Here is an 11,750-nt window from a genome sequence, read left to right as displayed (position 1 = left end):
TGGATGGCAGGAGAGAGATCACTTGATCATTGCCTGTTGGGTTCACTCCCTCTGGGGCACTTGGCATTGGCCACTGTCGGTAGACAGGATACTGGGCTAGATGGACCTTTGGTCTGACCCAGTAAAGCCATTCTTATGTTCTTATGTATTCTTATTAGCTAGGACCTGGAGAGTTTTTGTTTCCTAAGGAGAATTGAGCAGGGATTATTCAATATATTAGGAGAGTATATCTCAGTCAACTTTCTGCTGCAGCAGGAGAAGAGTATGGAGCACCTCAATTCTATATACATTGGATAGCACTGCAATTATTTTACCTAAGATTAAAATCATCAGGGCTAGCAATCCTCTGACTTCAGGGGGGTCAGGAAGAAATTTACCCCTGCAGTATACCTTTGGCCTGGTGCATTGTGAGTTTTCTGGTTCAATTTTTGCCTTCCTTACAACTAGACCAGATAGACCAGTTGTCCATTCTATTATAGCAATTTCTATATTCAAAGAAAGAAAAAGCAATTTAAGTCTGATTCTAGTTGAGAATTGGAAGACAACAGCTGTCTACATCCCCCCCTCTGCCCTTTCCTCTATTTTTGAAAAATAGATGTGGGGAAAAGTTTCACTGGGATTCAAAAGTCAACTTTCAATTGTACTTTGTAGTGAAAATCAATTTAAACATACTCTTGCATTGCATATCCCCAGTGAGCCACTTTAAACCTTTCCCACATTTAGCAACAGGATCACCAACAAGAGAATAACCATCTCTGCAGGCGTAAACAACACTTTTCCCGACAGGATATGAAGAATCGGCATTCTGAAAGAAAATAAATAGGAGAAGCTTTGAATGTGAAACAAAAAATGTGTAATAACCAGTAAAAATATCAAACTCTTTTTTGGTCTCTAAGAAATCTGACAGAATTAACCGAGCAAATACCATTCCATGGTTTGCAGGATTTTACCTTTACCTTCTGAGATAAACTAGTACATGCAGGATGATAACCATTGACTGGAAAAACAAATGGCAAAATACATGTTAGGGTCCAATCCCTCAGGCCTTATTCATTTAGGTAGTCCCAGTGGAGTAAGGGTTTTCAGGGTCAGGCCATTAGATTTTAGATTTTTTTAACTGATTCCTAGTTAATTTGAGGGAAGGATGTTTCTTGCACATTTCTCCAAAACCTACAGTATTGCTATAAGTGTTGGTTATTTCTCATAGCAACCAAAAGGTTGCTAGGCACCTCACAGCATGGATAAAACATAATCTCTGGTCCAAGGAATTTACAAACTCTCTTGTTACTCCCTTGTTAAATCACGTCTGAGATTAGGCCCAATCCTGCTGCTGCAGGCAGTTGGACCCCTGTGCATGTGTAGAGTCCTGATGGGGACAAAAAGAGTGTGTTCTACTAGTTAGGGCACCTGACTTGGAGTCAGGAGACTTGGAGTCTATTCCTAGTTCTACCGTCAATTTGCTGTGGCAGCTCACTTCACCTCTCTGTGCCTCTTTCCCATCCTGCCCTTTGTCTATTTTTAAATGTTAAGCTCTTTGAGGCATGGACTCTCTTACCATGTGTTTGTACAACAGGGGCCCTGATCTCTGTTGAAGACTCTGGGCATTGTGGGTAATAAACATAGGAGTAAAGGTGTGGGCGGGGGGATAGGGAGTTACAAGTAAGTAAAATAAGTCTTGGCTAACTTCTTGTAAACTTAATGCAGGAGGAACATGCTAAAGAGATTTTCATACAGCATCATATTAAATTGATCAAGACTAATACAGCGTCGTAAGGGGAATTGCTATGAGTATATTAACTGCAGCTCCAGTACTGCAGCTCAAAACAGAGCATAGATTAAGTTATAAAGAGAACTTTTTTATAACCTACTTGAACAAATCCATTTTCCAAGAATGGGGGAGGTGAGCAGAATTCTGTGGGAATTATGGACACGTCAAAGCAGTGTGGTTCAATCAAACTGTAAAGCAAAAATTTTAAGATTGTGATTATTTTTACTAAATGCAAGAGGGTTTTTAGTCATTCTTTCTTCTAATATACTGCCCTTCTCAGAGAACCCCCTTTTCAGGGCCAGTCTGCATTACTGTAAGCCATGATCAAACTACACTCATTTATCATGTGTTTTTGAGAAAGCATGTGAAGACTAGAGTGAAGTTAAACTCATAGGCTTCACCCTTTTTTTCCAGATCCACTTCACATCTAGGTCACAGCTCTTGAATTTAGTTTTGTTTCAGACTTGAACAAACACAAAAACTTGATGCTTTGGTTTAGCCAAAGCCACTGAATTGCTGTGACAGTCCAACAAATTACAAGTTGTTTTGAGTCAAAATCATAAATTGCCTCAGATCTCCCACTTTGCATTGGTGCTGAAGATGTTTCCACTTACCGAAAATGTTGCAACTCCTCATCCTCACATTGTCTGCTTTCAAACTGTTCTCCAATGCAGGATATCCCACCACCACTAGGTGGTGGATTATTGCAGGTTCGACTCCTGGACTTCCTTTCTCCTGAGCAAGGACTCCAAGAGGACCAGCAACTCCACCTTCCATCAATAACTCCTGTGTAATGTTAGAGTGAAAGTTTACATTATAGGAATATGTAGGAAATTCTATTGTCCTCTTAGTAGCTGCTGCTATCTTAAAAGCAGGAAACAACAGTCAAAGCTAATGATGATCCCAAACCATTAGCTTGGAGCTGAATCCAAGATCTCACTATCATGGACTATCAAGACTTTTCTTGCTTATATTGCTTTTACACTGGTGTAATTCTGTGGAGACATTGCTGATTTATTCCAGAATGAGTAAATAGAAATGTAGCACCATACTACAACTGGACAAAAAAACTGAATGTATTTCTGTTTCACAGGACGTTAAATGGACCCATTTTTTATTTTTGTTAATTTATTCCAAAAAAAGTTATTGAACTCTTTCATTTACATGCATAGCAAAAACAATAATTGTGAAACTCAGTTTGCCAGGGGAGGACCAGCATAATATTAGTCACTGGTGCTCTTTGAATCCAAACTTTTATTCAGGTTTAGATTAGTTAAAATAAACTCATCCAATCCAATACTGATCTCTATGCTCTTATACCCTCCCTGCACAAATACTCCTCTCACAGATCTGATCCCTCAATGCATCACCACTAGAACAGTTGTTCCCTTTTCTCTACTCATCAGTGGCATTTCATGTATCGCAGGACACAAGTAATGTAGAAGCATAGGCTACTGGCAAATTTGAAAAAAAGGACTTTGATATAGTGGACTGAGTCCTATACTTTGAGTCATGAGTTCTAATCCTGGCTTTGTACCTAACCTTGGGCAAGTCAACTTTCAAGCTAGGGGCCTAAAGTAAGGCACTTAAATAATCAGAGGGGCACATGACACAAACTCTAATTTTTTTCAGTAGTACTTAAGGGTGCTGGATAGCTCTGAAAACTGGGCAATAGTTTAGGTGCTTAAATGTGCACTTAAATGTCTAAGTTTGATTACCTTCCCCAGACCTGAAGAAGAGCTCTGTGAAGCTCAAAAGCTTGTCTCTCTCACCAACAGAAGTTAGTCCAATAAAAGATATCACCTCACCCACCTTGGGTCTCTCATATTCTTGGACCAACACTGCTACAACAACATGGTAATCAATGTGTTTAGGCACCGAAGTTTGAAAATTCTGGCCTTGATCTTTTAGCATCTCAGTTTTTCTATTTGCAAAATGGGGATAACATAATCAGAGAAGTAAGAGATGGAAAAAATCTATTAATTCATCTAGTCCATTTGCTTGTCAGTGCAGAACTGCTGTCACTGTTACTACTATTGTCGACAGTAGTTAAAGAAAATACTTGGAATATGTAAAGTGCTGCATACAAATGTTAAGCAGAGACCTAGAGTCTAACAGAGAGGAATACTCCCCATACTCATTTAACCGCTGTCCCCTAGCAGCCTGATGCCACTTGACTTTTACAAATAGCTAGTGCCCAATAACACTTGCACGTTCAACCTGCACAATAGCACTGATCGTATCATTGCAAGCAGAAGAGTATGCTTTAAACTTTTGAAATCTCAAAACAAATGTGTACTTACCTGGTTGATCTTGTACAAGCGTTCCAAGTTCACAAGCTGCTCCAAACGTATAAGGTTTGCAGAAACACAGGCACTGAGTTCCTGCTACGGCAGGTTCGCCACCATTTTGACATGGCCGACATTTGCAGGGATCATTCTCACTCAGATACTCTTCAATGGCTAGTTTCAGGTAATGCCTTTTAACTGAGGCACAGGACACTTCCTTTACCAGCTCATACAATGGTGTTAGCTAAATGCAATAAACAGATATGTCTTAAATTTAAAAACTACATATTTTAAGGGTGTCACTGTTTAATAACACATTGGTCATGTACAATATTTGGAGATGTATATTGTGTGGACAGTTTTGCAAAGAAGGAAAACTCTTCATCTGTCGTTAGTAGGAAAGATCAACTAAGGCCTCATCTACACTCAAAACCAACTTTGTGCGACATTTGTTAAAGTCACTTGCACCTCAGCTGTATTCACCACAGTTCAGCCATGGCTGTGTGGATTGGGGCTAAATAATGCCATGACATGTTCAAAAACTATGCACTAGCAAAAATAACTATACACTATATGAGCTTCCCTGGTCCAAGAAGTTGTATATTTTCAACAATTATAAGGTCAAGTTTTTATAATTTCAATGTCAATAATACTTATTGCTTCTATAGCCCTTCCACAAGATCCCACATTTCCAGAGATCACATTAAATCCCAAACTCATTGACAGAATTCATCTTTTTCATTTGACACTGTGCTCCAATTTCGGCCCTGAGATCTAAGCAGCTGGACCCCTGTGCTTATGCAAAGCAGTAGTGAAATTATTGGGGGTCTGCACAGGGGCAGTGTCATCTTGTATAAAAATCTTGTACAAAAATGCTCTACGGTGTACAAAATGCAGTGCAGGATCAGAGCTTTGATTTCGTAAAACTGCCAGTCATTACTGTCCATTTATCAGACAGTCTTCTTTGCCTGTGCACATTTTTCTTATTTTAATTTTTCAAAAACAATCTGGATACAAAACTATTGCCATTTACAACTGGTGCTGATTAACCCCTATAGCTTAATCATGTCCCAACTTCAGATAAACCCACCTCTCAGGGCTGTTTTAGGAAAACAGTACCCAAGTCTTACCTTTTGTTTAATTACTCTGGGATAGTATTTCACTGATCGAGCCCAGAAGGAATATCTTTCACTATTTCCAGCAGGATTATTCAAATCTAGATAAGCCAGGCCAGCAACAGCCGCTGGATTTCCTCCCTCTACATAGGGATCACCTCTAATCTGATTATGACTGGTTCCTACACATTCAGAGATGAGAAATACAGAAGAACAGCACTGGTATGTTTTCATTTAGCAATAGAAATTCCACAATATAATGCAAATAACTGTGCAAGAAATTAAAGGGCATATCAGTAGAGAATTTAAGTTATATAGCACGTGTCCTAGAATGGTAATAGCGGACCAAATCCTGAAATGGTGTTTCCCAGCCGTGGGAGGACCTGACTAGGGCAGAAGTGCAGATAGGGAAAGCTGCATGGCTGTGGAATCATTCCACCTCCTTGCAGCAGAAATGCTGTTGTGAGTAAAGATGCGAAGAAGTGGAAATGATGTTGATGGTGCCCACTTTATAATTTTTAGCCCAATGGCAAGTGCTTTAACCACTGGGCTAAAAGTTATACGGTTAGCACCCCATCACCATTCCCCTTACTCCCCCCCAGATTTTGAGTGGGACCCACTCTGGTGGGCAGCCTTGGAGCACGCCTACCAGATTGGATCCCACGGTGAGATAGGCACTTCTTTGCCTACCTTCCCCGACTTTGTGAATCACTCTGGGGCAACAGGTAGATGTCCAGATGCCTAGAGTAAGGCTTTAGTGCACCCAGAGGCACCTATGGAACTGTTACAGTAGAAATTTAGGGCCAAGTGAGTTAAGCACCTACAGAACTAGGTGGCAGCCAAACAGAAGGTTTGTTGATCACACTGGTGCATACACCTGGGACGTAGTCTTCTAAGTACCTTTGTGGATCTGGGCCATGGCAACTGTGAATGAGTATGGCTCAAGGGATGTGGAAGAGAGGCTATCCACAAATCTACCACAAGGTGGGCTCTAATCAAGTCAGGCTGGGAACAGCTGTCATAAAATCATAGCTATGTACGGCTGGAAAGGACCTTGAGAAAACATCTAGTCCAGCCCCCTGCACTGAAGCAAGACCAGGTAAACCTAGGCCATCCCTAACAGGTGTTTGTCCAACCTGCTCTTAAATACTTCCAGTGACAAGGCTTCCACACCCTCCATTGGAAACCTATTCCAGAGTTTAACTGCCCTTATTGTTAGAATTTTTTCCTAATATCTAACCTAAATCTGCCTTGCCGGAGATAAAGCCAATTACTTCTTGGCCTAGCTTCAGTCCTCTTTATAACACCCCTTAACATATTTGGAGACTGTTATTGATACTCCCCCTCGCCGTCTTCTTTTCTCAAGACTAAATAAGCCCAGGGTTTTTTCAACCTGTCCTCACAGATCAGGTTTTCTAAACCTTTATCATTTTTGTTGCTCTCCTCTGGACTCCCTCCAGTTTGTCCACATCTTTCCTAAAGTATGGCACCCAAAACTGGACACAGTTCTCCAGATGAGGACTCATCATTGCCAAGTAGAGAGGGGAAATTACCCCTCATGTCTTACATACAAAACTCCTGTTAATACATCCCAGAATGATATTAGCCTTTTCCACAACTGCATCACATTGTTGGCTCATTTTCAATTTGTGATCCACTAGAAGCCCCATATTCTTTCCAGCTACTGCCTAGCCAATTACTCCCCATTTTGTATTTGTGCATTTGATTTTTCCTTCCAAGTGTAGTAACTGGCATTTGGCTTTATTGAATTTCATCTTGTTGATTTTAGGCCAATTCTCTAATTTGTCAAGATCACGTTGAATTCTCATCCTGTCCTTCAAAGTGCTTGTGAACCATCTTAGCTTGGTGTCATCCACAAATTTTATAAGGTACTCTCCATTCTGTTACAAGACATTAATGAAAATATTAACTAGTACAGGACACAGGACTACCCCTGCGGGATCCCAATAGATAGGTCTACCCAGTTTGACATGAAAAATTGATATCTCCACTTTGAGTATCGTCTTTCAACAAGTTTTGCACCCACCTTATAGTAATGTAATCTAGACCATATGTGAACATCCTGTGCGGACTGTGTCAAAAGCCTTACTAAAATCAAGGCATATCACATCTACTGCTTTTCTCCTATCCACTAGGTCAGTAACCGTGTCAAAGAAATTGGGTTGGGGGGTATGATTTGTTCTTGACAAATTCATAGTGGCTAGTACCCTATTATCCTGTCCTGAGAGATGCTGAGCACTTGCCATTCCTACTGGAGCTCAGCACCTGCCAGGCTTGGCCTAGTGACCAAAGGGATGAAAGGGACTGGTTTGTATTTGTTTTTTCTGCTCTTCCACCAATTTACACAATATTTTGACAATTGTGACACCTTTTTCAAGCTCCTCAAATGTTAACCCACTTATATCTGAAATCTCAATTATGTCACCAGATATGCATCATTTACAATGAAAACTCAGTCCCTCTTATCTGAAACCTGTTTATGCAAATATGTTCCCTGTAATTCCATTCAGATAGTCAGGATTCAACTACATCCGAAAAGCCCTTCTGTTTTATTGATCTCCCACACTTAACCCATTTTGACATATCCTGCAGTGCAAGAAATCTCTGTGCTGTGGAATCATTTACCTGAAGAGGATTTTAACAGTTCGTCCAGTTTTGAGCAGGTAGTCTTTTTCTTTCTTACGAAGAAGAAGTTCCAACCTGATGATGAACATTTGTACATGTCTGTAACACTCAAACCTGGAAAAAAATAGATCCAGTCACCTTGACAGTAGGCTGAAAATTAATTTCTGCTTTTGGATTCATGTGTGAGGCTCCCATTGACTGAGGGCCCACTTTAGGAATAGAACAACTGCAACATTTTCTTGCAGGAGGGGACAACTACAAAGCAGATCCCATGCTAAGGATTACCAGTAACCAGTAGCTATCCAAGAGTGACGCCTAAGGATACTGGCAGAGAGTTGAATGATGTATTTACCTGATATTTTATTTCCTTTTTTCTGATTTATCCTTTTTTTCACCCCACCCCTGCCATTCCAGCCGTGGTTGTGTGTTTGAGTATCACCATATGTGCAGTTTTACCCTTTGCTTTATTTTTATTTTGTTCTGCCTTTGCTAGAGATGGACTTTAATCACACCTCGTATCCAAACACCTCTGAACTTTGGGGATGATCAAAAGCCAAACCAGGACTGGGATCCAAATTTTTCAAATGGCCCTTTAAGTTTATAACATGTGGAACCAAATGTATAATACACTGAACCCCAAATCCAAATCTCCCTGAACTTTAGATGTTCAACACCCAGATCGGGATCTAAAGATAGTGGCTTGAGCCCACCTCTAGTTTATTATCGATAAGGAGAGTCTGTGGTGACTGACTGGTGAGAAAGCAGTCTCTTTATTTTTGTTTTATTTGTTAGCTGAGAGGATCTAGGGAGGAGTTTTTTTACTTGTTCATTCGCTTGGTTCATTGTAACAAATGCTCTAGTACTCTACCTTCTGCTTTAATTTTTTCAGAATCCATATAAAAGAGAACTTTGTAGTGTCCTCCCAGAGATCCAGAGTGCAGGAAGTGAGTTCCAAAATGTTCAATTAATCTTCGATATGCACCATATTCATAGACAGCAGGAAGGTTGGCAAGCTCTTTCCAGAATGGCTCCGCAAGAGTTAGAAATTCTGGGTTGTTATTAATGAATTGAGCAACTTCCACATCATTCTCAACAACCATGAAGTGGTTACTCTAAGAGGATGAAAATAAATCAGTCATAGAGCTATTTAAAAATGGAATGGCTTCTGCCAATCAGCTCATCAGGATCCTGAACTCGCTAATGGACAATAGTTTCTACAACTGTTCAGTATGTTACCCTTGCATTCTGATTCACTCCTGTCCTCAGGACTTATCATTTATGTATGGCTCTTGTGATAAGGTGGTCTGTTTCTTTAAGAGACTGGATTTTTGTTTTGTTTTGTTTTTCTCTTTGAGGTTCTGTTCTTCCTCCTGTAATAGGGTTTCCTGTTTTGTGTGATAGAACTGTCCGAATGAATGTGATATGAATGGTGTGGGAGGTAGACAAAATAACTATTTTTTCCCCCTTCTTAATGACTGCAGCATTCTTCCTTCACTCTCTACCTCCCAAAAAAAGCTTCAAAAGGACAAACAGGCAAATGCATATTCCTGTGTAAAAGTTAATGGTGGTTGCCAGGCATTAGCATCCTGGCAGAGTCTGATTAATGAGCCAGACTGGAGACAAAGGTACTGCAGTTCAGCAAAAGGGAAACTGAGGCACCAGAAAATTCTTTTCTTTGCATCCTGACAGGTCTGGAGTACTCTTTTCTTTATAAGTTCCCCACTCACACTTGTCTTTGTGATGGCCTTCTCAGCTTTTCTTCCAGTTAAATACGTTCAAAATAATACTTATATTTTACAGTAAGTTTCAAAATATGTAATCAGTGTGCACATTTCAGTGTACTAACAACAGAAGAGTAGTTTCTGTCAATTTGGTGGCAATCATATTATGAGCTAAAAGCATATTAGCCTTCAGCTTCTGAGTTTATTTAGCCCAAGATACTAATATTACCTCACAAATGGGAAGCACTTGAGTTATTGAATTAATACTTTTCAGTTAACTTAAAATTATAGGCACAGTGGAGACAAAGGTACTTTATAAAGGAGTAGGTAAAGTTCTCAGTAGAGTTCATTTCTGAGATACAATTTTTCTTGTGGATAGGCAAAACAAATTTTAACCCCTCATTGTAGAATATATATTTTTTAAAGTTACCTCTAAACACTGAGGAATATAATAAAGAAGGCAAAAAGAAAACAACATTTAAATGAACTGTTCCGAAGAAAATTATCAGCATGGAGAATATTATTCAGTTATTGGCCAATGTCTTACCTTACAGCAAAAGCAGCCAATAAATCAAATGAATAGATAATAAGCAATTACAATGTCAAAAAATAAACTAACATAACCCAGACTAGTGTCCTCTTTGTACAGATCTTAGAGGGATTATGTTTGTTTTGTCTAAAGTTGCACCAAAAGTACCAGGATAAAACAAAAAAATTGTCATGAAGCTGTTCAAATTATAAAACAGCATTGAAGGAAATAAGACTTTAATCATTCATGGGAAATTCTAAGCCAAAAAGACAGTTTATACACACCTTTTTGCTGCTTTTCTCCTGTGTATTTTGTGAATAGTGATGGCCACTGTTTGATTGTACATTGCGCACTGTGTGTTTCATATAAGACCAGCTACTGTTGTAAAACTCATAGCTAAAATCATTCTGAATTTTCACCTAGAGAAAAGGAAAATGCAGTCCTTTGTGAACAGTTGTTAGAAGCACATGCACTTTCTGGCACAGAGAGACTAGGAAGATTTCTTTGGGTTGAATACATTCTAGATAGTGTATGAATATAGGATAAAGCAAACATCTTTATACAAACATACCAGTAGTATGGCAGTGGATTTAAGGACTGACCCAGTTCCCACTGATGTCAATAGGAGCAGGATCAAGTCTATTAATGATATGACAATGAACAAAGCATCCCTCTGAAAGGGATGTAATATGTCTCTACAAATGTCCTAAGAAGCGTATGTATGCTATACTTCTAAAGAATGAGCAGGTGCATTAGCTGCTCATACTCAGAAAAAACCAAGTGAGGACAGACCCCTGCATTCAGTAAAGATCTGACCCTGAGACATGAAGACTACGTCCACCACACTTTGGCCCTCATCTTGCAAACATTTATGCACATGCTTAACTTTAAGCCATTATTTGGTTATAATCTTCTCTCTGAAGCCCTCAATGAGTTGAACACATTCCATGGGTAAGCAATGCTTCTATTGAAATAAAGGGTGCACAGGATCAAGACCTTGATCTAAGTAATAACAGTCAGGGTTCTGTTCCTTTCTTCTAGTAATAAATCCTCCATTTAACATCTATTAAAACTACTAAACAGAGATACCATTTTCTGGGAAGAGATAAACTTAACCCTAAGTAGATAGGTAAGCTAGAGGAGAAGGGATAGCTCAGTGGTTTGAGCATAGGCCTGCAAAACCCAGGGTTGTAAGTTCAATCATTGAGGGGGGCCATTTACAGATCTGGTGCAAAAATCTGTTGGGGGTAGTACTTGGTCCTGCTGTGAAGGCAAGGGACTGGACTGGACTCAATGACCTTGCAAGATCCCTTCTAGTTCTCTGAGATAGGTGTTTAATTCTGGTGTAACTTGGCATAACTCCATTGACTAACAAAGCTATGCCAAATTTCACTAGCTGAGGATCTGGCACATAGTCTCTAATGCTGTTTTTTCACTGTTGGTAATCCTGTTCCTCGAATGCATGGCCTGTTCAGGAGATAGCTACCCAGCTCAGTTCAGTTCAATAGTGTTGACTGCTCCTCTCTCTGGATTTAATCTTGTGAGAGGTTCTGAGTATTGACTTCCCCAGGGCCAGATTTCCAATTAGGCACAGGAGACTCATAGAATCATAAAATATCAGGGTTGGAAGGGACCTCAGGAGGTCATCTAGTCCAACTCCCTGCTCAAAGCAGGACCAATCCC

The 11,750-nt window shown here is 39.8% G+C and overlaps 1 protein-coding gene across 1 annotated transcript in view; it reads right to left on the bottom strand.

The window, feature by feature from the left end:
• C7 (complement C7) overlaps positions 1–11,750 on the bottom strand; it is a 37,432-nt gene that overhangs the window by 17,736 nt on the left and 7,946 nt on the right. Inside the window, exons 7-14 of the mRNA XM_032802646.2 lie at positions 10,352–10,486; positions 8,686–8,929; positions 7,818–7,931; positions 5,187–5,353; positions 4,072–4,300; positions 2,383–2,554; positions 1,869–1,956; positions 673–805 (exon numbers count right to left, since the gene is read on the bottom strand). Coding sequence (XP_032658537.1) covers positions 673–805; positions 1,869–1,956; positions 2,383–2,554; positions 4,072–4,300; positions 5,187–5,353; positions 7,818–7,931; positions 8,686–8,929; positions 10,352–10,486 — 1,282 coding nt within the window. The remainder of the gene's footprint in view (positions 1–672; positions 806–1,868; positions 1,957–2,382; positions 2,555–4,071; positions 4,301–5,186; positions 5,354–7,817; positions 7,932–8,685; positions 8,930–10,351; positions 10,487–11,750) is intronic.

The sequence above is a fragment of the Chelonoidis abingdonii genome, chromosome 6, assembly GCF_003597395.2.
Source record: "Chelonoidis abingdonii isolate Lonesome George chromosome 6, CheloAbing_2.0, whole genome shotgun sequence".
NCBI lineage: Eukaryota > Metazoa > Chordata > Testudines > Testudinidae > Chelonoidis > Chelonoidis abingdonii.
This window is presented reverse-complemented; position numbering and strand designations above follow the sequence as displayed.